General features: G+C 34.6%; 1 protein-coding gene across 9 annotated transcripts in view; it reads right to left on the minus strand.

Annotated features, from left to right (window-relative positions):
- Positions 1-712: 712 nt before the first annotated feature.
- Positions 713-26,471, minus strand: part of Plc21C (Phospholipase C at 21C) — a 109,535-nt gene continuing 83,776 nt past the window's right edge. For 4 of the 9 annotated variants that reach the window (XM_075297969.1, XM_075297972.1, XM_075297971.1 and 1 more), the window contains exons 3-19: positions 22,817-22,963; positions 18,002-18,139; positions 10,920-11,053; positions 10,665-10,850; positions 10,391-10,588; positions 8,995-9,177; positions 8,750-8,930; positions 8,266-8,497; positions 7,497-7,618; positions 7,224-7,437; positions 6,815-7,143; positions 6,551-6,751; positions 6,161-6,491; positions 4,121-4,586; positions 3,685-4,056; positions 2,234-2,378; positions 713-2,164 (exon numbers count right to left, since the gene is read on the minus strand). In XM_075297969.1, coding sequence (XP_075154084.1) covers positions 1,964-2,164; positions 2,234-2,378; positions 3,685-4,056; positions 4,121-4,586; positions 6,161-6,491; positions 6,551-6,751; positions 6,815-7,143; positions 7,224-7,437; positions 7,497-7,618; positions 8,266-8,497; positions 8,750-8,930; positions 8,995-9,177; positions 10,391-10,588; positions 10,665-10,850; positions 10,920-11,053; positions 18,002-18,139; positions 22,817-22,963 — 3,780 coding nt within the window. In that variant the 3' untranslated portion in view covers positions 713-1,963. The remainder of the gene's footprint in view (positions 2,165-2,233; positions 2,379-3,684; positions 4,057-4,120; positions 4,587-6,160; positions 6,492-6,550; positions 6,752-6,814; positions 7,144-7,223; positions 7,438-7,496; positions 7,619-8,265; positions 8,498-8,749; positions 8,931-8,994; positions 9,178-10,390; positions 10,589-10,664; positions 10,851-10,919; positions 11,054-18,001; positions 18,140-22,816; positions 22,964-26,471) is intronic. The other 5 variants (XM_075297973.1, XM_075297978.1, XM_075297974.1 and 2 more) reach the window with 5 other exon arrangements.

Genomic DNA, 26,471 nt, shown 5'->3' on the forward strand with positions numbered 1-26,471 from the left:
ATCCTGTGATCGTTTTTTGGTATTTAGCAATGAGGGAGGAGTGTTGATACACTCATAGACAAAAAGTCTTCTAAAACCAGCAATCGAGGTCTGCTGTTATATTTTTGTGCTTCAGGATCTAACGAACAACAAATTATACAAATTTTAGGTTATAATGTTTTTCCCCAAAACATATTTAAAAATCAAAAGTAGTTTTTGGTACTTACAAGCTCCTAAATACGATCAGCAAACTTTTTGTTAGCTGTTATGCCTCAATTTGGTAAATATTTAGATTTTTGGGCAAATACTATAGATATTCATAAAATATTGTTTTAATCGTGTTTACATGTTTTAGTGTTATCAGCAAACAGTGACTGACCGTTTTTCTAGATGGGCGCTGTGTGTCGATTTATTTGGTGTTATTGGGTTTAAGAGATTAATTTCTATATATTCTTGTATATTTAATCATAATTTTAAGACGTTTCCAATTTCATTATTATTATTTTTTATGTAAACAAAAACTGCTTGGCAATCACTAATGGAAAATTATAGTCGGTTGAATCCTTCAAAAATGCATTCTTGAATAACAATGAAAATGCAACGAAAATTTATCCAACATAGCCGAACATGCCATAAATATCGAGGGGTATTAAAATTAATTTAAACGAAATGTATTCATAGCTTAGCATTTTATAATCTATTCAACGAAAAAAGGAAGGAAGCAGACATCATCTTCAAATTTGAGATTCATTTTTTTTTATTCCTCTATGTTTTTTGGGGATTTACGACTAGGTGAGTTGATTTTGTTTTTTTTTTCTTTGTTTTTGTATTTTTTTCTTAGCCTAACAGAGTTATTGAACTTAACTTATTTAAATTTCGTTACTAGTTAGAAATTACAACCGCATGTTTTTTGTTCTTTTTGCATTCCGTAGTTACTTTACAATGTTTGCACCATCTTAGCAATGTTAACCACCTAAGCAGTTTCATTATTAAAATAGAACACGCACTCCTCTACTTATATTTAGATAAAGATGATAATTTCCTATGTCTATTATACACATTCATATATGTAGTTGTTTTGTTTTTGTTTTTTCTTCTTCCTTTTTGTATAATTAATTCTATTTTAAATAGTTTTAACATTTTACGTTTAGGGCAATGAATAGGGGACACTCAATTTCAATATTTTTTCTACTTCAATCATCAATTTGGATCCTAGTGATGTTTCTAAACAACGGAATAATATTTTCAACTATAATAGTAGGTCTACAATCTCATATTCGTTTCATATAATTATAGGCTACATGCTTCTATGTAGATATTCTATTCAATTCACCAATTCACCTACGATTTTCTTTTCAAAAACAAAAAAAAATATATAGTAATAATAATAATAATTCCAGTTTCCTAAATAATCGGCTATTTCTACGAATTCACCACATACATACATTCACTTTTAACAACTAGTCAACCATTATAGTTTAAAATATATAAAAAATGATTATATTAATATTAATTAACTTAAACAAAATCGATTTCTTGGATTTTTCCTAATAACTCTGCTCTTATAAGGTATTCAAGTATAAGTACAAAGTCGGAAAAAGTGAGGAAAATCCTACATAGAATATGGGCTTTTTCTACGGGTTTGTAGGGAAATCCTTTTATCTTAGTTCCTTCGGAACTTAAATCTATATCCAGTTTATATGTTAGGAAGTAAATATTTTAAGCTTTCGTGAAACGAAAGTTATTGAATAGCACAGATCTGGTATTAGCATCCGAAGTATACGCCTATTTCACATTAGGTATCAGTAGAAGAGTGATTGTACAACGGATACTGAAAAGTGAAATAAACCTACTTGCACCACTTCAAATAGCAGCTTCCAATGTATTGATGATAGTCATTGAAAATCATCGATATCTAAAAGCACACATCCATTTTGCAATAATAGTCCGTCAGGATCGAAATGGTCTTTTACTTAGATGGCTTTTATGTGGTTACACCTGCGGCATTATTCGATATACTTGTATTTGAACGAGCAGGAGATATTGTTAGACGATTCGATGAGCCAACCTGCAAGGCGTTCTCATTGCAGGACGACGATGTGTTGGCATTTTGGAAGAGTGTAAGGAAACCATTTGTTGTTACACAAGTCCGAGATTCAAATTCTTTTTCCATGATTTGTAAAGCCTGCAAAGGATTTAATTTAAATTGTTGATTACAATGAAATTCTTTTAGTCCAGTGATCTAGCAACTTGCCATTGTTTTGTGCTCCGTAAAGCTATTTCGCACTGATTCGTGCTGTTTGCGTAATTCTTCGGCACGTTGTTCGTATACATACTTTAGACGCTTACGTTCTTCTACACCACGTTCGACAACAGAGCTACGGACTTCTCGCTTCATGCTATAAAAAAGAGAAATATTGCAAATTAAGATAAAAAAGAGGGTGGAATTTAGATGGCAAATAACCGATCATACACTATGATGCTATATTTATATAATGTGAGGTGTAGAAGTGATATTTGTAACCACATTATGCCAAGATTATATGTATGCGCAATCATTCTCATCGTTTCCAGAAAAATACCGAATTTAACCAACACGGGACGGCAAAGCCGAGTTCTCAGACTGCCTTTATATAGGCTATAAAAACTTAGCTACCTAAAACCAAAGATCACATACCCAATTTAAACAAGATGACGCACAAGATTTCAGATATGAATATAGATTTTATAGGGTCTTTAACAAGTTATGAACATGCATAAATTTGCCTCCCAATTTTAGGAATTAATAATTTTGTCTAGTTATTGCACGACGTATCGTATTAAATTTTGGCATTTTAGACGGGCAAAGAGTCAAATCTTAAGATTGACAGTTTTTGCTTGAAGCGGTCGTAAGTGATCCACTTTTCATTGGCAGTCAACAAACGCTTAAGAAATTAGTCGATTTTCAATTTCCCCATCCAAGTAAGTAAACATTCAGGAAGTGAGAAATCTTTAGAACCAAAAATACGGAACATTACACAATATTAACAATATAACATTGTTCAACTCAGCTCACGAAAAATATTTGCATTTAATATCGAAAGGTTTAATAGATCTCGACAGGTAACTTATTCCAGATACGAGCGACTCGACTCATACAATGAGCAAGAGATTCGAGGAATTGTAATTTGTGTGTTTCTTGTTGGACGAGGGAATAGAAAGAGTTATGTACGCCCCACTCCGAAAACTTTCAGTAATGTTCGAATAACCCGAAACCCCCTTAAACATATTATAAGTGAAGAAAGACGGGAAGATTAAAGACAAATTCTGTTTAGATCTAACTCAAGGATGGAAGAATAAATACTGTTGCGATTTAGCGGGGATCTGCATACATCGAAGTTCTTTTCGTACCCAGACTTATTCAAATGATTCCAAGGAATTTGTTGAGCAATCATTGGCTCTTGGACAAACGAAACAGACTCGACAATATAATGTGCGTAATTGGCTTCTACTGTGTCCGGACGCTATTGACGTTTTCATCCGCCCGCTGGCGTTTTCGTCCTTATATAAGAACAAATGTAAAATATAGCGTATTTTCTCTTTGACACTTAATCACAAAACTAACAGAAAAACGTTTTAGTACGAAATGTCACCTATTGGTCCTATAAATTTGGTCATACATTTGGCACACCTATACATAGAGAACACATCTATCAATTCTCTTACCGAACAAGTTCATCCTTGTCTTTGTGGACTAGTTGCATTTTCTTTACTTCAGTCTTCCTTGCTTCTTTCAATTTATGCATTATGTCACTGATCACCCTCTCCAATGATCCTTTCAATTGCTTATTCTGAGATTCTTGGGAATTCTGTAGAACTTTCTCCGCAGCCATGTAAACTTGTTCGTGGTATTTCTTTTGGATTTCCTGGTATTGTTGAATATATAGCCGGCATGCTATTAGCATCCTTTCATCTACGGAACCATCCGTTGCTGATATTGTAGCCTCGCCACTGGTTACTTCACTGTTCTCACCCACATCCCTGACACAGGGGGGTACTTCTACTGAGGACTCACTGTTTGAGGAAGACAAACAAGATCTGAGTATGTAAAGTAAAATGACACTCATTAGAATTGTTGAGACACGAAGAAATTTATACTTACAGGTTTTTATTGCTAATACGCTTCACCAATTTACTGGCGAATTTGGTTTTCTTACTGCTTTCCGATGGGCTTGCTTTGGCACCAGTTATCTTTACCTTTTCCTTATCGTGTTTCTTACGTAAGGCTTCCAATTTCTTTTCCATTTCCAAACGTTTTTCACGAACCGTCTTGTGGTCCAGAATCTTCTCAAGGGGCTCTGCCGTCAATGAGTCAATGTCGAATTGCGAGGATTCCATTTGTTTGATTGACGTGGATGTCTGAGCCGTCGAATCCAATGAATGCTGATGTTGAATACTCTGCATGGTGCTATTCACCACTGCTGAATCTCCTGTGTCGCGACTATTCGAACTTTCTGCATTCATGGATGCGGCGGCGGTCGATAGACTGGATCTATGTTTAGGACTTATTGTACTTGAATCTACTGGTCTTAATTCTTTCTTCTGGCCACCTACTTGAACGAAAACGACTTTGGTTTGTAAGTTGTAACATCAACAGTGGTGGATTGGGTTGGTTTGTGGGGAGTTGTTAAGAGTTTCCAGTATTGTTGGAGGTTATGTGTGTTGTGTTGTTGTATAGTTTTATAATAAATTAAACATTAATAAATAATAGTAAAACAAATATACTAAATGCTTATTGGCTGAATTCTATGAAAATGAACAATTGTGAAGCCAAATTTTAAATTTATGAATATGTTTCACCAATTTGCTCAAAGATGAGTAAGATTACACAATAACTTGCAAAACATATTAGCAAATATCAGCCTAAGGCTATGAAGCATTTTTACAAATGACAAAAACAATACCCACCAAGGAGAATTAAAAAATAATAATATATTTTGCGTATGATTTTAAATTGATTTGAGAAGAACAGGCTCTAAATATTTCATATAAAACTCGTTTTTGAGGCTTCAGAAGTCAACTAGACATAGTCTACAGTATATGGGGAATCGCACTTTAGCGACATTTTCGAATAACAACAAAGCTTTCTAGATAGATACCAAGTCTATGTCCCACATCGAAGTAAAAGTAAGATGGCTGTTGGTACACACACACACTAAAAATAAGTCCATGTAGTTCTGTAGATATTGAAATGGTCTCTTATCAATGAATGCAGGCCGAGTCTGCAAAACAATTTAGCATGACCTTCTGGTGCTCATGAGAGTTATTATAAAAAATTATCGAATTAGGACCGATATTATGTTTTTTCTCAACTTACTCAAAAGTTACCACCTAGCTTCCAACATGTGAGAGGTGTTATAACTATGGACTCAATCATAAATCTAACCCTAATCTAACATGTGTGGAAATTTGCGAAATTTATGGTATTTTCGACTATTGATTAGTAAGTACAAACTTTTAAACTTTCACCATATCAATGAACGTCGCCCAATGCTATTTTTGTCTCAACAACAGAGGATGTACTTCTTAAAAGCGATTCTGAAAGGCGTGAACCACGGTGGTATTTACCGCTTGGTAGTTACCATGGTGTAATGGTTAGCATGCCCGCCTTGCATACACAAGGTCGTGGGTCCGATTCCTGCTTCGACCGAACACCAAACAGTTTTTCAACGGTGGATTATCCCACCTCAGTAATGCTGGTGACATTTCTGAGGGTTTCAAAGCTTCACTGCAATGTGGAACGCCGTTCGGACTCTGCTATAAAAAAGGTGGTCCCTTGGCATTGAGCTTAACATTGAATCGGGCAGCACACAGTAATAAGAGAGAAGAAGTTCACCAAAGTGGTATCACAATGGACTGAATAGTCTAAGTGAGCCTGATACATCGGACTGCCACCTAACCTAAGGTTTAAATACTCATGTAATATCAACGAATTAACAATTCATATTTAGTTATAATAGCATGATTTGCAATTGAAATCATATGAAGAAGATAAGTGTTAGCCACTTTAGAAGTACTGAAATTGATTTGAAAATGAAATCAGGTAAAAATTAAAATTTTGATTGTGAAGTGTGAACGTGGTGGAGAGAACCGTGCATAGAATGGATTTTCGGTGAAGTGTGCATTATAAATAGTCACTCACATGTGTTTGTTACATCTTCTTCGGTAAGAATAGGTTCAGTGTCTTCCTGTAAAACGGCTAGCTGCTTGTCTCTTTTTTCCAATTCATTTTGGTATTTAATAGGATTGGCTAAAGCCTCTGCAAACATAGCAATGTCATCAGGTACGTAATCCTTGACAACGATGCACAAAAACAGTGAGGTCAAAGGCAAAGGCTGACCCAATTCATTGCGTAAACTTAAATGCCTATAACCAGGTCGCAAACCTATTACAGGCAAAACACGATGTCCAATGAATTTTCCACCTTCTTCATATGCTGCAATACGTATGCTTGCCAATGCCGGCAGGACAACCTTAAGAGATTTGTTCCTATTACTAGACTGAATGTGAAAAGAATAAAAAGTAGCCATACCTTCTTAAAAACAAAGGGTTCCTCATCAAAAACAGGATTCAAACCATTATCACGTACAATCTTCGTACGAAACCTTTTTCGTACAGTATCAGCGGGTAAACCAAACATATCCACTTCCACATACGATCCAATTCTTTTGTCCGATAAAAATTGTCCCGATAATACAGTTATGGAAACTGAACCTGCTATAATGCCATCAACCTACAACAATACGATTAAGCTTTTCACAATGTTGCTATGAAGAGAATACGACGGTAATGTTACCGTGCTTTCCGCAAATGGATCCAAACGGCGATCAGTACGTCTCATGAATTCTGGTTTTAACAGATAACCAGATCTGCCATTATATTCGAATATGCCAAGGTTAAGCTGCATGGCCAAATCTAGCGTTTGAAAATTCAATGCCACCAACTGGCACCCGGCATTCCAGAATAGTTGAGGCATAAAATTTGAGCTATCAAACCGGGTACCAGCAGGATATACCCGAGAAAGCTGATGTTTATTGTAGTTTACAAACTCTATGGGCCTTTCCTTCAGTAGCGTTGTAGCTTGTTTCTCATCAAACGAAGACATTTCATAGCACCGATTTTTTTCTAAAGTAAAACGAGGAAATTGGTATTATTATCAAAAACTGTTCCATTCGAAAAATTTATGTGGGATTGTGGATACACACTTTCTGCATTTTCAAATGAACTAAAATGAATGGGCTGCACATAGTTAACAAGTGCCGATATTTCAGCTCCTGCTTCTGTTTCTTTCTGCGCCTTTTCTGGTGGGGGTTCATTGCCGCTGGGTAAAATGGGAGTGGTATTTGGTAGAGATTCATCATCACTGGAACTATCGGTGTCCGACGATCCAGTACTATCTTTAGAGCTCTGTCGCAGTTGCTGAAATTAGGATTGACAATTAATTTCGGAGATACTATTGTGGCACAATAAAGATTTACCTGTAATGGAGGTGCATGATTGCTGCCATTTCCAATATCGCCATTGGTTGTTATAGCTGATGTGCTGCCATCTTCTAAGGTTGAAGACTGTTGTTGCAAACTTGCTTTATTGGAAGCATCGACTGGGGAAAATAAATAAATAAAAAAATTTTATATACTTTAAGCATTTCTCATTTTTATTACGGCATAGGAACATTTTAAATTATTTCAATTGTTTGTGTCTTGGTTGTTGGGTAATGCTTTTGTTTGCTTTTGTTTTTGTTTCGATGACATAGAAAATGAAGAAGTCGAAAAATTCGGAATAACCGAATTCAGACAAATATATGTCCTATGGAATTGGATACCGAATTTTGTATTGCATAGTTTTAAAGCAAAGATTCGGTTTAGACCGATATGGAAAGTGACATATATAATAGATATTTCTTACAGGGAAATAACGAATGCCCCCGCGGACAGGGTGCTGCAAAAAATAGACAGGTATTGCTTAGCGGTACAATATCATTTTAAATAAAAAAGTTTATTTTATTGTTGCCAATTAAACACACCGAACCTTCAATTATAGAATTTCACAACGATCAAGAATAAATATAGTTTATGAAGTTTAGCTCAACAAAACGTCTTTGGGGAAATATTTTATATTTTTGACTCTCTACTAGAAACCCTTCGTAGAGGCGATAAGCTGACAATCAGTTAATCAATTTTTGTGGAATTTATAAATATAAAAATGAACTTTAGAAGCGTCTAATTGGTAGTAGTAGCTAGAGCTTACCTGAGTTGGCCGATATCAATTGTTTATTATTAACCGCCACAGCACCACTCTTCTTATGGTGATGATGATGGTGGTGATGGTGATGATGTTTCTTCTTATTTTTTATGATAATCTTACGTTTGAGCGATGAAGGCGGCGGCAAGTCCACATTTGGTTCGAGAGGATGTGAGTCTAAGGGTTTGTCTAGCAACATATCGCCAAATATTTCTCGACAGTAATTAGCAATTTTAGCCTACATTTACAATACACATAAACATCGATAAAAAAGAATGATGGCAATTTAAAAAAAAATCTACCAAAGAAACTTTAAGGAATGTGTGTGAATCAAAAAATTACAGAGTAGTAATGGGAGAGTGGAATCATTAGTAGTTTTAGCACAAACCAAAGAATTAAAACGGCATTATTGACTATTTTTGCATTAAATCTTAGCCATGTGAAAATTGCAAAAGTCTACACACTAGGATCATTTTCGACGATGTCATACCTGCTGCCTTGGATTACAATGGTTCTCAAAGCTTAATACCACCGGCAACTCTGATGTCTTGAATGCACTTTCAGCTATTGCCTCCAATACATCCTTGGCAAAGATTTCGGGCACAAATGTATAGCCATGAACAATAACCGGCTCATCGGTTCGACCATTCCAAAAATCAAGCTCCACGCATCTTAAAAATGAGAATAGAGTACCATGATATATATGCCATAACTTGAAAGCTATAAACATTGTACCTGCATCCAGCCAATAAACATTGTCGATAGATTTCTACAGACGATTTGCCCGTCAACTGATGGCCAGTTAAATATGTGTTGTGTGATGAGTTAATAAAATAATGAGATAATGGCTGGTTCATGTCATCGCTTAGATCCCACTTGTTTGAAGCCATAATGGGATTATCATCGGACATAAGATACCTGAAAAAAAGAATTAGAACAAAAATGAGAAAACGTTGTAGTTAAATATTTCTCCGAATAACGCATAGCTGCAAACAAAATGTGGTATGTACGCTGTTTCGTGAAGGTCGCAGAAATACTTATCTACTGCTACACACCGGCACAGGGAAATGTGATCAGGAAAGGCCATGACCACCTTTCTCTGGGACTCACAAGATGTGATCCATATCGATTATTTGGATAAATGTAAAATTCGCATTCGATTCGCCCCTATCTACATCGGCTAATACCTATGGGCTCATCACTAATTGTTTGTTTGCATTGAGCTATAAGCTACTGCCCCATCCATCATGTTAATTAATTTAATTTAGTTTTAATAGATTTTCTCTCTAGGTATAAATACCAGTCGAATAGGGCCATCATTGTCGCATTCCCAGAAATTAGGTTTTTTGCTTTTTGCTGCAAAATCTAAACTTGGTACCAGCCTTATAAACTTCTGTGATAAGTTTATCAGTATCAATCTGTCTGTATGTATGTCCTTTTTACATACATATGTTGTACCTTGAAAATCTGTCATGAAGCGAATATGACCATATCCACTTGGCACTTGCATTTTTAATGAAAATAGATAAGAGCAGGCATCGAGAGTCAAAACTTTGTTATTGCATCCTTGAGATCTCTGATGACACACGTTTCCGAATTGTTGCCCTTTTTGCATATTTCCGTTGAGAACTGTAACGAATTCCCAACACCATAGTTGAAAGAAATGAGGCATCTAATAGAATAACATGAATGCAAGTGTATATATGCTCCTATATTCATATGTGTGTGTGTGTGTGTGTGTGTGTGAATATTTAAAAAGCTGGGGAAATAGTTTCAAAAGCTATGTATGTATGTTTGTTGAATGTTAACCTTCCATTCACCTTCTCTTGTTAGGGTTAATACAACTCGTATGTATGTCTAAAAATAAATTGTTGTAAATTCGAGCTGTTGCTGTTGTTTTTGTTGTACACTGATGTTACTTAGTTGTCGATGCGATAGTCCTCTCAAAGTTTTTCTATTTCTACACTCATGAATAATTTTTCATTATTGTAGGTATTCGTTATTTAAAACACCGTGGCGTATGATTATCATAAAAATGTTCGGAGTTAAGTATACGCTCAAAATAACTGGGAAAATATACTGTAATTGAAAAAAACTAAAAAAAAAACTAAAATCTTAAAAAAACTCTTACCTTAGGAAACCATCCAAACTCAACAGACCCTTTTGTGCAGTAAATTTGTTGGGTTCATATTGCGTGATGACCTCTTTGGCTCTTTCGGTGTCCGCATAAGGATATAGGATTTCATTTAGACGAGGATCTCGTTGAGTGTTATTCAAAAAATCCATGAATTGATTGGTGGTCATGTGTTTTCTTTTGGTATTACCAACTCTGTGAAAACGAAACGAGAAATTCATCCGTATTATAGAGTCAAGAGACAGCAAACCAACTCCCAATCAAAACTTACAGATTATCAAAGACTTTCTCAACTTCATTGCGTTGTGTGAGATTCTTGTACAAGTTGTAGAATTCTTCAAAGGTAAACTTTGACATTGGAACAGCTTCCAATTTACCAGATGGTAAACCTGTGTTTTCTAAAGCTTTTTCCACACGTTTTCGATCATCTTTGTTTTGCGCAAACATCTTTACAATACTGCAAATATATTTGAAGTTTACGTTAGTAATTCATTCGAGGATAGCAACATTACTGAGGAATGTTTACTTTTTAACTGGAATGGATCCACTTTTATCTGCTTGTAAACATAGCTTTGTGTGGGCCTTTTTCAGGAACATATTCACCGAACCATTCAAATGCATCAAACTATAGGCCAGCCGCATCAAACCATCGCACCAGTGCTACACAAATATACGCAAAGAAAGAAACTATTTTAACGATTTGTACAAAATAAAAATTGTCATTTTGAATATTTCGTTTATTTTCTGTTGGGTGGGAATTTCCTCCTAAATGTGTAAAATGATCCACAGCAGGAAATTTTTAGCATATCTACAATTTCCAATTATAGAGAAGTTTGAATAACCCCCATTTGCATCAAGCTCCTTAAGTGCTACGTTAGCTAATGAATTTTTAAACCGTAGTACGCAAAATTAATTGAACCATTTAATTTTTAATTGAAATCTCTTCAATCACAGAAATGATAGTATCAATCAATAAAGTCAATTAAAACGTTAATTGATACAATTAATTTTGTGCTTAATTTTTGTTTCAATTAAAAAATTTGCTGAACCAATTAAATTTTTAATTGAATTTTTTTTAATTCAATTAAAATTTTAATTGGTCACATTTTGGTGATATTTTTTACTATGTATGGAGATATCTGTCATCTTGCCTTTGTTTTCTGTATTTATTTATTTGTTTATTTATTTTATTTGCTCCAGTTAGGAACTTAAAATGTTTCAGTTAAAGTTAACTGGAGCGATGGTATTTCTATTTTACGTTCCGTTAACAGGCAGTTAAAGCCTAAGGGAGCCACATGAAAATGGGCGTAATGCGCTTTACAGACTATCAGTTACTCTGGACAACAGTGCTCGTGTCGAACATATCCCATATATTGTGCACATTATAAATTAAGTCCGAAGGCATAATCGATACTGCTGCATGTTTATGGGATCGATAACACATTTACCGATTATTTAGTCATCGCCGACAAGTCGCATCGATCCGACACACTGTAAGATTCTTTACGAACAACGACATTCCGTCCGGAATAACTGATAGTCTGTAAAGCGCATTACGCCCATTTTCATGTGGCTCCCTTAGGCTTTAACTGCCTGTTAACGGAACGTAAAATAGAAATATCATCGCTCCAGTTAACTTTAACTGAAACATTTTAAGTTCCTAACTGGAGCAAATAAAATAAATAAACAAATAAATAAATACAGAAAACAAAGGCAAGATGACAGATATCTCCATACATAGTAAAAAATATCACCAAAATGTGACCAATTAAAATTTTAATTGAATTAAAAAAAAAATTCAATTAAAAATTTAATTGGTTCAGCAAATTTTTTAATTGAAACAAAAATTAAGCACAAAATTAATTGTATCAATTAACGCATAAGACTCAGTACATTGGCAGCATTGTTCAAAGGTTTCATGGATTCTATGTCAGCCTCTAGTGACGAACAAAATGGCACCGAAATCTGAACCAAAGTCAGACATACCTAGTTGAACATTTTATATATTATATATTGATACATAATTATTTCTAATTATGATATCAATAATCAAAACATATGTTTCATTTAATCTACTTCAAGTATTAACAATTATTTTTGTAATTGAATATATTCGTCAAAGATAAAACAAGGATGCCGAATTGAAAATATTCCAAAATATTTTTTTTTCGAATATTTTCAATTGTTTATTGTATTCATAGTAATACATAAATTGCTTACATCTGATATTCTAACTTAAAGACTTTAAGGGTATTTCCGTTTTTTGCTAAAATATTACAAGATGCAATGAAAGATTATTAAATTATTAATATTTACAATGGAAAGTAAAAAATTTCCAAAAACCTATTTTAACTTTTTTTTCGAATATATTTTTATTAATTTTGCCCTCTATGTGCTCCATATTTTATGTTCTAACATGTACGTTACAGATCATTTGTAAAAAAAAACAAAACACCAATAACAGGTTGGCTGATAAGTCCCCGGTCTAACACATAGATGGCGTCGCTAGTATTAAATGCATATTATTTTTATATAGTACCAACCTTCGAATGATTCGTGTCAAAATTTGACGTCTATAAGTCAATTAGTTTGTGAGATAGAGCGTCTTTTGTGAAGCAACTTTTGTTATTGTGAAAAAAATGGAAAAAAGGAATTTCGTATTTTGATAAAATACTGTTTTCTGAAGGGAAAAAATACGGTAGAAGCAAAAATTTGGCTTGATAATGAGTTTCCGGACTCTGCCCCAGGGAAATCAACAATAATTGATTGGTATGCAAAATTCAAGCGTGGTGAAATGAGCACGGAGGACGGTGAACGCAGTGGACGCCCGAAAGAGGTGGTTACCGACGAAAACATCAAAAAACTCCACAAAATGATTTTGAATGACCGTAAAATGAAGTTGATCGAGATAGCAAATCAAGATATCAAAGGAACGTGTTGGTCATATCATTCATCAATATTTGGATATGCGGAAGCTCTGTGCAAAATGGGTGCCGCGCGAGCTCACATTTGACCAAAAACAACAACGTGTTGATGATTCTGAGCGGTGTTTGCAGCTTTTAACTTGTAATACACCCGAGTTTTTCCGTCGATATGTGACAATGGATGAAACATGGCTCCATCACTACACTCCTGAGTCCAATCGACAGTCGGCTGAGTGGACAGCGACCGGTGAACCGTCTCCGAAGCGTGGAAAGATTCAAAATTCCGCTGGCAAAGTAATGGCCTCTGCTTTTTGGGATGCGCATGGAATAATTTTTATCGATTATCTTGAGAAGGGAAAAACCATCAACAGTAGCTATTATATGGCGTTATTGGAGCGTTTGAAGGTCGAAATCGCGGCAAAACGGCCCCATATGAAGAAGAAAAAAGTGTTGTTCCACCAAGACAACGCACCGTGCCACAAGTCATTGAGAACGATGGAAAAAATTCATGAATTGGGCTTCGAATTGCTTCCCCACCCACCGTATTCTCCAGATCTGGCCCCCAGCGACTTTTTCTTGTTCTCAGACCTCAAAAGGATGCTCGCAGGGAAAAAATTTGGCTGCAATGAAGAGGTGATCGCCGAAACTGAGGCCTATTTTGAGGCAAAACCGAAGGAGTACTACCAAAATGGTATCAAAAAATTGGAAGGTCGTTATAATCGTTGTATCGCTCTTGAAGGGAACTATGTTGAATAATAAAATTTTGACAAAAAATGTGTTTTTCTTTGTTAGACCGGGGACTTATCAGCCAACCTGTTACTTGCCAGTGTAAAGTTTAGTTTCGATTTAAAAAATAGAAAAATGAACTAATAAAAAGTTCGTTTCAATTAACATACAAAGCCAAAAGGCTTAAATCGACTTCTCGAGACCTTGTTTACGTTTTTGATGCAGATTTTTGAGGAATGGGTAAATAAATAAAAGGAGATAGTAACAAAGTCTATAAATTACATACAAAATAATTTATTGATTGAATGGTAGCATGTCTTACAGAAGGGATTGTAAGCAGTTGTACCGAAAGAATTTCTACCGTTTTCTTCAGGAGACATCGTTTAAATTTAATTAATTATCATTAATTTTAGGAAATACTTTCTAACGAATATACAAAAAATGTTTGTATTTTGGCATACATTCCGTTTAAGAATTCTTGTTGAAATTGGAAAATTTCATGTGCATGTGTTACTTGCATATAACATACATACATTCGTTATTGTATGCAGTGATGACACTTTTTGTCATTGTTCTTACTTTGGCACTAAAATTGTCTGAAAAATGGATTTTTATTTAAAAAGCGTAACTTTTCGTACTTTTAATAAAAAAATTCTTTGGTTGTAAATAAATTTTTTTCTTATCTGCATTACATACGATACTCTATATTTTCATTCCACAATATTGACATTGTTTAGGTATTAGTTTCTGATGGCTTTTGTCTAAATATACCTACAGATCTGCTGCAAGCCATAAAAAACGAGTCGATTAGCGTATTTATTGCGAAAGAACATATTATTTTGTATCACATGGATTAAAAGTTTTGAACCAAAATATATGCTACAGTGGCATGAGGTTTTTCTATCTGTGTTCGAATAACCTCGAATGGTGGATGTATGTATTTATACACAAATTTATTTTTTTAAACGTCATTTTATTGCAATTTAATCCTTTGATTTTATTTTGACCATGAAGTCCTTTTACAACGACAATTTCAATAAATATCGAATGGTAATATGATTGGAGTTGACAACAACCAATCCTTTGATTTTGGTCTGACAAAGAATGTTTACACTACATCTGAAAAATACATGTATGTGAGTATCTATGTAATGTATCTGCATCATTTCTCACTTCATAAATTGAACAACCAAAGGAGGTTGAAGCTTTTTGTCCGGTCATAGCCATTTATACAAACGTTCAAAGTATCACATATCGAACAGTAATGTGTACTTCATGCAAGTTGATCTATATATGAAAACATGTAAAAATTAATGTCGTTGAATGCCAAAATATACATATTCCAAAATGTACATATCCTGGAAATTTAAGAATTTGTAGTCTGCACATTTAGGGCCCCCTGAGATTTTTTTTTGGGTTATTTAAAAATGTCACATATTTCAAAAATTTTTCCATGTTGAGATATCTCACTTTTGAGGTCAATGGACATAAGTGTTTTGTTAAGTAAAAATGAAAGATTGGAACAAAAGCACAAACATTTGCAGATGTTTTTCTTTCATTAAAATTGTAAGAGACAAGTACGTATAGATAAGTGATTCGACAAGGAAGTAATATTCTGAGTACCAACATTCAATATATCAACACATACGCCTTCACGTCCCATGCATACTAACACTATCATGACTTACCACATATCATACACAAGATGCCACTGAAAGACGTATCATCAATAAGATGGTCAATACATACTATGTCGTCTGTGACATCGTCTCCATGTAATTTTTCAATTTCAACTTTGAGCTCATCAATTGAATGACACTAGCCTTTACTATTTTCGGTTTTCTACCAAAGCTCTAACTTGAAAGTGAAAAAATATATATTTTTATTAAATCTCGTCAAATCATGGATGGAAAAGATTCAACTTATTTCGTATTTCTAAATTGATTTAATCCCGCCAAAACAATCTGGTTTTCGGATTGAAACTCGAATATAGTGCCCACTTTACGACATTTACGATGTATAAGTTGATGAAAATAGAAAGTATAATTGATGAAATATTCTACTCAATTTAACTTCCAAGGCATTACCTCTGAAGTAATAAAAAATATGCGAAAATCGAATTCCTCCAATTTGTGATACTTCCGGATCACAAATTGGGGATTCAAACAACTTTTTTGGAAGAATGTTGCTCCTATTTTGATTTTGGAATTCACTCTTCAGTTGTCAAAATGCCGTCCAACCAAGAAGAGCAGCGTATCACAATTTTGCTAGGGCATCGCGAAAATCCGAGCTACTCGCACTCAAAGCTGGCAAAATCGCTAAAAGCTGCCAAATCAACCGTTACAAATGTAATTAAAGTTGTTGGGGAACGTTTGTCGACAGCCAGGAAGTCTGGATCGGGGGGAAATCGAAAACCGGAAGCCGCTGAGACGACAAAGAGAGTTGCCGGTAGTTTCAAGCGAAACCCTAACCTCTCTCTCCGAGATGCCGCAAATAAGCTGGGTGTATCGTCTACAACCGTGCATCGAGCCGAAAAACGAGCCGGACTATCGACTTACAAGAAGGTAGTGACTCCAAATCGCGATGATAAACAAAATACGACGGCCAAAGCGCGATCCCCAACGATGCTGACGAAGTTTGACTGCGTGGTAATGGACGACAAAACCTACGTCAAAGCCGACTACAAGCAGCTTCCGGGACAGTAGTTTTATACGGCAAAAGGAAGGGGAAAGGTAGCAGATATTTTCAAGCACATAAAACTGTCAAAGTTCGCAAAGATCTGTACCTGTGGCTTGAAAAGCAGCATTTTCATAGCTTCCGGGACTGTCAACCAAGAAATTTACGTGAAAGAGTGTTTGAATAAACGTCTGCTGCCTTTCATGACGAAACACGGTTGTTCCGTACTGTTTTGGCCGGATTTGGCATCTTGCCATTACGGTAAAAAGGCCATGGAGTGGTACGCCGCCAACAACGTGCAGGTGGTTCCCAAGGACAAGAACCCTCCCAACACGCCAGAGCTCCGCCCAATTGAGAAATACTGGGCTATTGTCAAGCGGAACCTAAAGAAGACCAAAAAAACTGCTAAGGACGAGCAGCAGTTCAAGGCAAACTGGCTTTCTGCGGCGAAGAAGGTGGACAAGGTGGCTGTACAAAATCTGATGGCAGGTGTCAAGCGTGAGGCCCGGCAATTCGGATTTGGAAAAGCGAAAGCCTAACTGAATATTTTTCCTGAATTTTATACTAATTGAACTTGAAAAAGAAATTTAATTTGATTTTTTAAATAAACGATTTCACCGATTTACACGCGTTTTCCCTTGACCAAATTTTGACCGTATCACCCTTTATTGAGAGCTATCCGAAACCGTATAGAGAAACTTTAAAACTTTCCAAAATGTCACCAGCAATAGTACACCCAAAGAAGGAATATGTTCACCTTAAACATGTTGTAACATGTAACATGGTTTTCGCAACCATGTTATTTTCTCGGAAATCATGTATCTGATTTCGGCCAGCAGGTTATATTTGACGAGAAAATAACATTTTAGTGACAAACATGTTACATGGTCACCATACAAAAATAACATTTTGCTCTTGAAACATGTTTGAGGTGATCATATTCCTTCTCTGCGTATACTAAGAGATGATAATTCACCGCTGAAAAACTTTTTGGAATTTGGTCGAAACTGGGATTGAAAGCATGGCCCTTTGTATGCAAGGCCCGCATGCAAACCATTGTACCATGGTGGTATCCGATAAGCGATGTAGACGATAAAACAAAATTGTCTAAAAGTTAATTATTTGCCTTGTGGCTTTTTAAGTTGGCGTTTTTCGACACTCTCTAAATTGTTTTGCCGACAAAATCTTTAAATGACTATTAAAGGAGAAAACCTGGTATCTTTATCCGATTACGTGCATGTAAATATAGTTTTGCTAATGAATTGATTTTAAACATGCATACCTGTGCAATCTCTTTTTTGGTGCAACAGAAGTTAATGAAGGAGATATTAACAAAATCCGATCCATGGCAGACAGTCACCGTCTTCTCCTCTAATGTATCCTGTGAGCCCAGTGTAACAATTTGGCTAAGTTTGGGATCCTGTAAAATACAAATTTTGAACAAATTAATAGTTTTAAAATTACCTTATATTTAGTATTTCTAATAAATGAGCCCCTTTTCCTTAAGGCCGATATTAAGATTGCATTATCAAGTGAAAATTGCCATTTTTCACGGTTTCTTTTCATTAATAATTCAGCTTCAAGTATTGGTATTATTCCCCCATTCCCCACTAAAATCTGTGACAAAAACGTATAATTTTGTAGTCTTTTTACAGATTTATTTTTGATTTTAGCGGCCAAACATGAACTTAGTGCCCACGCCCGAGGAAAAAAATACTTTCCTCCGGAACGAAAGTTTTGACAAACGAAATTCCCCTTTCTTATAAAGTATTTTCTTTTAGAGTAACAAAACACGAATTTTCGATAAGCGATTCAACGATTGTCACTGATATTTTATATTTATGTTATCATTATTGTAGTTTTGATTTCAGCTTAAAACCATGCGTTGACTAAGAGTAGCTTAACCAACAGAGGAAAAGTACGATTGTCAAATTATTTGAAGACTGCAAGATGGTTGGATGGGCGGCCGTATTGGAACTGCCACATTCCTCGTCAACATCCTCTACTTAAAACCATGCGTTGACTAAGAGTAGCTTAACCAACAGAGGAAAAGTACGATTGTCAAATTTAGTTGAAGACTGCAAGATGGATGGATGGACGGCCGTATTGGAACTGCCACATTCCTCATCAACATCCTCTACTTGCAGCAAAACTATCAACTAAACGGAAATTGAAGAAAAATCATTTTGTGGGAAACATACGAACATTTTCGTCAGCTTTAGTTTACATTGAAATACTTGGGATAAGGAAAAATGCACTGGGCTGTAGAAAATAGCGAAGAATAATAAAATTAAACTAAAGCCAAATAATTGTTTGAAATAAAAATAAGTGAAATTCAGCACCTGAGGACTTGTATATGAAATATCTGTTAAAGGGAAAAGTTTTTAGAATCCGATCAATATCAATATCTGAATGGTCAGAATTTTTCGAAAAAAGTAAATTTTTTCCCAAGTGAATGAACACCAGTGTTTTACATTTGTCTTCATACAAGATTCATTTGATTTCATGATAGAGCATTCCAGCAATTCATGCAACAACATTACTGCTTCCTAACAATTGCCACATGGAACGCGGCTTAATAATAGTTCTCTCTATAAAAGTAACAGGCTTTCATTCCACTTAGGAAATATTTAATTGTTCATTTAAACCCATCCTTTCGGAGAGATATAAAAGCCCATTTGTTTTTATAGACCAACAAACTTGGTTGTAATGATAAAATTATGATGACAATGATAACAAACAAGTGGAACATTCGTTTCCCTAGTTGGGTGGGTGGTGACCGAATACCTGGATCCATTCACTCTGTTGGAGGTGTTATCTGGTTGTGGTTGCCGTACAAACACATTCCGCATTCTCACGCAACGTCCACCTTTGCTTGTGTGAAAGCACATACCACATGACGTTGAGTGTGAATGTATGTGTGTGTGTGGCAACATATTTTAATTTTGCAGAGTTTTAATTTTTAATTGAGATGTTTGAGTTGATAACACCTTCCTTCCGCAACTGCTTCGCATAACATTTAATACTTTTACGGCAATGCTCTGGAACATCCGAGCACCGCCTGACTAATTTAGACTCATTTTCATAAATGCCAAATGGGGGAAAAGTGATTTGTAAAATGGGTTTGAGAGGGAATCTCTTTGTGTTCCCCACTGAGCGATTAGCATTTTTATTTTTTTCTGAGCTGCTTTGGATTGCTTAAAGATATTTTAACGATGGGTCATAAAGGGTGTGCGAATTCATTGTTGGTTGGTTGGCACTCAGGACGGGGATAAATCCACATAAACATGCTAAAGCATGTTTATGTTATTTCTAATGGTCAAGGATGCTTACTCGGTCGAGATGTCGTAGGAAAGCATATTTAAAAATTTATGAATCGTAATAAAAATGCTTGATACATATAATGAATACTTAGATCAGGTTTCACTGAGAAGTGGGAGCCCAACTCCCTTATGAAGCATCCATTTGAATGAATGCGATACAAAATTATTTTTGGACAAAATTGCATACACTCAAAAAAAACAAACAGTGAACCCATCAGGAAGGGAAAGTTTAAGGAAACTCTATTATAAAATTTATTAGACATAATTATTTTTTTCACTTGGAGTTAAAAATTGCAAAAATGTCTTTAGTACCATACGAAGTTCATGATGGGCGCATTATTAGTAAAATTTACAAATTTCCCCCTTTTTAGTTCATTTAACTAACGTGCACAAAAAATTATTAACGTCAAGAAAAATTTCTCAAAACACAATAAATCCATGAACTAAAATAGAATTAAATTGATTTTAGTGAAATAGAGGGTTAACTTTTTTTTTGTTTTGAGCGTAGAGATGGATAGGTTTTTTGGGAAAATAAAAATAGCAGAAACTGTTAAGAAGAAAATTTATTAAAACAATTTACTCTCTATTGGGGACAAGTTCCGTTAATGTAAAGAAACGATAGATTGATTACAAGAAACTAAAGAAATTTGTAATTAAACTGAATTTGATTTTTTTTACTGAAAAATGCATGAAATGCATTTGGAGAAGTGTAAATTATCCCTATAAGAACTAGGTAGACGTTTGATTGCTATATGTTATTGGAGTAGTATCCGCCGCGTTATAAGAAACCACCATCTGACCGTAGCGTTACCTTTAAGAATTAAAAAACAAAACACAAAAATGCACCACTTGTCAAAAAGGTATCTAATTTTTTTTCGTATAGAAAAATTAACAATTAGACCCATTTATATTCGCGTTTTATACAGAATTCGGAAATAATATTTATGACTACATCCTCACATATCTAAGAGTCATTTTATCTCCATTTCATGTAAACCATAGATTTCTCTCCGGGGAAAAAAATGTGTCTGTTTCAAAAATTAATTTTCTGACATTTCGTTTTGATTTTTCGTAAAGAGCAATGTTGCTCCAAATTAAAATTCATATTTTCGCGATTTTGGTCACAATTTTTGCAAGCGTGCTTTTATTTTCTTCGTTTATTCTTAATCTTCGGAACTGTCAAACATCGTTTGACACCGATGGATCATCTATAATCTATAGATCTATAATCTATGATTGAAACCCACTCCTTGCAATTTCAAATTCAGGAGAATAACTCGTTTCACGTAAAGGCTAATTCTGTGTTTCACTTGTTGAAACCAAAATTACAAACATAGTTTGATGGTAATGGTCCAAATTAATCATTCAATAAGTTTTATTTCTTTGTAATGCCATAGTAAAACAAGACTCCGTGAAAAATGCTGATATTTACTTGTGCAACGCGAACTTAAAGCCGGTCTCAATACAGGAAATTTTCTTTGCATGTGTCCACTGAAAACATTAAGGTAAAAAGGGGAAAATTGAGACTCATAAACTCGATTATTGGGCTGCACAACAAAAACGGGTCACAAAAATATCACCGCTTGAAAAATGTGTCATTTGTCTCTAACTGTATAGCGCATAATTAACACTTAATACGCAAGGTCTATAGATATCACACATAAAAAAGACTTCCTTGTATCCAAAGAATTTAACATTCATTTAAATCTCCTCCAGAGCCGCGGTTTATTCCAATGCAGATATTTTAAGAAGACCATCTACACGGATGAAAAAGACTGTTTTTCATATGTTTGGCTATAAACATTATATGTTTGGAACACAAATTTTTAAACACAATATTTTTGAGTGCAAGCATATAATGTTCATAAACTAGCATAACATGTTTGGGACATATATGTTAATATGTTAGAACATATTATGTTTGGGACATAAAATGTTTGTAAATATAATATGCTTGGATGCAAACATATATTAATTTAGAAATAGCCTATAAACATATATGTGTTTAGTAGCTTGGAGCGCTATTTAACAGGGAGCGATATTGAATTAAGTTGGTGGTTGTTGCTTGTTATTACAAAATTAACATTTTATTTTTCCTTGGGCAATTGATCAGCTACTTCTTTGATCCTTACAAACTGTGTGGTCCGCTGTTCGAATCCCCGTCCGGCAAAAGGTAAAATTAAAATAAAAAAATCATACAATTGAATAATTTCTTCTACAATGTTTGTATTACAGAAAAAGGTGCTAAGAACTAAAAAATCTCGTGGAAGTGCGAAAGATGTGGGGGAATATACAATTAGGCAGAAACAAAATTTTGAGCATTCAGGTCGAAAACCTATGTTGTTAGCACCTATATTACCTGTTTATTTTCATAATTCATTATGATTGTAAATATATAAATAAATAAATAAAATTTTGAGCACAATATTGTTTGGGAGAATTTTTTTTAAGCATATAATATTTTTGGGTGCAAAATGCTTCCAAACATATTATATGTTCACATAATAACATATTGTTTTTTGGAAGACAACATTATTGAATTTGGATGCAAAAATACAAAATGGTTGGAACTTAGACTACCCAAACATATATTGTTTAGACCAATATGCTTTCAAACATATTATATATTGGAAGAGATCAAACATATAAATGTTTGGGCAATACCCAAAAATGTATATGCTTGAAGCAAAATATGTTTGGGAGTATATGTTACAGAAGCGATTTTTTGTGAGCGTGTAGCCTTAAATTAGGCGTTTCTTGATTATTACACTTACCTTTGGTTTCTTGGCATATTGACCTGTTCGGACATCTCGTATTGATGCTATGTCCAGCATATCCATTTCATTATTTTGATCCACCCAATGTAAAAAGAACCCATTAGGATCAACACGCATGGTAACTGGTGTTCCCACATACGAGTCCTGTAAAAATGAAAAGAACAAAAATTTATTAAAGTATTTCCAGAAATCCTCAATATCGATTTTAAAAATAATGTTTTTGATTGTAACGATTAAACTAAAATTTAGATATTTTAATATATTTGGAGGTGGTAATGTGTTTGTCTTGGATCGATAAAGAAATTTTTAATGAATGTCCAGGTAAACGGTTTTTGAATACAACAATGAATGTAGCATATTTCTGCGTAGGGATCAAACTTGTATATGCATGTTGCAATATGATTTTCACCCACTGAACTTTATTTCAGTTCATGAAGATTAGTTGACTTTAGTTAAATGTTGGCCAATGTGAACATAACAGGTTGGATGATAAGTCCCCGGTCTGACACATAGATGGCGTCGCTAATATTAAATGCATATATTTTTATATAGTACCAACCTTCAAATGATTCGTGTCAAAATTTGACGTCTGTAAGTCAATTAGTTTGTGAGATAGAGCGTCTTTTGTGAAAAAAATGGAAAAAAGGAATTTCGTGTTTTGATAAAATACTGTTTTCTGAAGGGAAAAAATACGGTTGAAGCAAAAACTTGGCTTGATAATGAGTTTCCGCACTCTGCCCCAGGGAAATCAACAATAATCGATTGGTATGCAAAATTCAAGCGTGGTGAAATGAGCACGGAGGACGGTGAATGCAGTGGACGCCCGAAGAGGTGGTTACCGACGAAAACATCAAAAAAATCCACAAAATGATTTTGAATGACCGTAAAATGAAGTTGATCGAAATAGCAGAGGTCTTAAAGATATCAAAGGAACGTGTTGGTCATATAATTCATCAATATTTGGATATGCGGAAGCTCTGTGCAAAATGGGTGCCGCGCGAGCCCACATTTGACCAAAAACAACAACGTGTTGATGATTCTGATTCGACCTGTGAACCGTCTCCGAAACGTGGAAAGACTCAAAAGTCCGCTGGCAAGTAATGGCCTCTGTTTTTTTTTGGGATGCGCATGGAATAATTTTTATCGATTATCTTGAGAAGGGAAAAACCATCAACAGTGACTATTATATGGCGTTATTGGAGCGTTTGAAGGTCGAAATCGCAGCAAAACGGCCCCATAAGAAGAAAAAAAGAGTGTTGTTCCACCAAGACAACGCACCGTGCCACAAGTCATTGAGAACGATGGCAAAAATGCATGAATTGGGCTTCGAATTGCTTCCCCACCCACCGTATTCTGCAGATCTGGCCCCCAGCAATTTTTTCTTGTTCTCAGACCTCAAAAGGATGCTCGCAGGGAAAAAATTTGGCTGCAATGAAGAGGTGATCGCCGAAACTGAGGCCTATTTTGAGGCAAAACCGAAGGAGTACTACCAAAATGGACCAAAAAAAATTGTAAGGTCGTTATAATCGTTGTATCGCTCTTCAAGGGAACTATGTTGAATAATAAAAACGAATTTTGACAAAAAAATGTGTTTTTCTTTGTTAGACCGGGGACTTATCAGCCAACCTGTTATGTTCCTTATTTGAATAATTTTTGCTAACTTTAATGACGTGAACTAAAAAGACAAAAAAAAAAAACTTGTATATGTAAATACAGTGCACAATTTTACTAAAACAGGAGTGAAGATTTCCTAATGGGAGAAGTTTTCCTAAATTGAGTTCATAAGTCTCCAAATGAGTAAATTTTACACAAATTGTACCTGTTTTGAACTTCATAAAATTAAATCCAATTTTTTCCTTCAACATATGAAATTTTGTTAAACAACAGAAAAAATTAATAAATTTTCTTAAATTTGACAAAAAAGTATTAACTTATTTGTAACATGTTGCAATTAGAAAACTATTACAGTTAAAATTTTCTAAAATAAGCCTACATTTTCTTTCGTGGATGGTCCATTTTTTTTTTTGTTTTTTGGTGTATGCACTGAAAAAAATATTGTAGTGAGGTCAAAGATTTCATGTCTTTAAAATACGAATGCAAATTTTGCTTAGTATAGAAGACGCATTTCTCTGATATAAAGTTTTTCTCATTGTCCAAAAGTCGATAAACTTTTCAATGGACAATACGACTTGTCCTTATAATTAAGTGATTTCACTTGGCATGGTATCATAACATGAAAGAAAAAATGTTCAGGCTAAGGTCAACTTGACTTTAAATTTAATGAAATTGTCTTAAAGTTTGTTGTCTTTTTTGCATCTTGACTACAAAGCAAAAAAAACGTTCAAATATAGGACATGTTTTTTAACACTTTATTTTAAAGACGTTTTTTACTTCAAAAAACACCATAATTTCTACTGGAAGTCGAGTCTTAATTTCGAAAATAAAGTTGTCGTTAACTTGTTTTTAAAGAACTTTGATAGCATATGAAGAAAAAAAAGGGAAAAATTAAAATTAGCTTCCTAGAAGCATGTACACAAAAACCAAATTTAAAAGAGAATTGTGTCTTAAAAGTATCCTTACTTGTATTCTCCGCTTCTTTGGCTCGGAATCAATACCAAGTAAAGACAAAATCTTTGGAACCTGGCATGCTTTTTTTTCAGTGTGTCTCAAATCTTATAATAAAATCACAAACTTCCATTTCTTAATGAGTTTACTTCGCTTAAGCTCTTTGAATATCTTATCGATAGCACAATCTCAAAGGGTTTCATATCCCAGTTCTAAAATAGGAAACCTTAGGTTGTTGACTGACTATGGATAATTTTATTTCAAACTAAAATTAAATGAAATTGGATTAAAATGTAATATTTCTTTGAAAACGTGCCAATGGAATTGAATTTCCTTTTTTGTTTGGAATTGTATGGTGTTGGAATTAAGGTATGATTTTTTAATGTAATTTTATTGTGTATTTTCCACTCGTTGCCACTTAATCCTCTTCTGTTGGTAAAACCGCAATAACGAAAGCAAAAAATAGAGTTACTTTGCAATTCAATGGATGTGTCATCGTTGTTTCGTGATGCCTTTTGGCGGCTTGGGTTGTCCTTCAATTTTCATGGGTGGATAACCTTTTTCACATTCCCTTTGCAGTGGTTGCTGTACTTAATTTGCTCGATGCGAGTGAGACAATAGGTTAGGGGCCTCAAATTGGAAATCCATAAAAGCTAAGTGAGGCCAACGCCACAAACAACAACCAGTACGATTTTTTTCATCGTATAGGAAAATATGCAAATTTTTTCTTTGGAAATCGTTCATTATTTATGCAAAATTTTGTGATAAACATTGATGCGACCAACTCGTCGAGGGATGATGATGGAACTCCACATTCACAATGTTGAATATATCGGAAACATATGGCGGTGATGAAGGCAATGTGCCTTAAGGAGGATTCAACAATAAACACAAGAAATTTTGCCAATTTACACAATTTGTGAATATTTACTTTGTTGTAATTGCCTATTAGAGTTTTTGTATTTTTCAACACTGGGAGACGTTGTGTAACTAGGCTTTTCTCTTTGTCATGGAAAATCGACACAGTTGTATATCCTTTTGTGTGTGTGTGTGTGTGTGTAAGGGATGGGTATTTTATGATGGACAT

The sequence above is a fragment of the Haematobia irritans genome, chromosome 2, assembly GCF_050003625.1.
Source record: "Haematobia irritans isolate KBUSLIRL chromosome 2, ASM5000362v1, whole genome shotgun sequence".
Taxonomy (NCBI): domain Eukaryota; kingdom Metazoa; phylum Arthropoda; class Insecta; order Diptera; family Muscidae; genus Haematobia; species Haematobia irritans.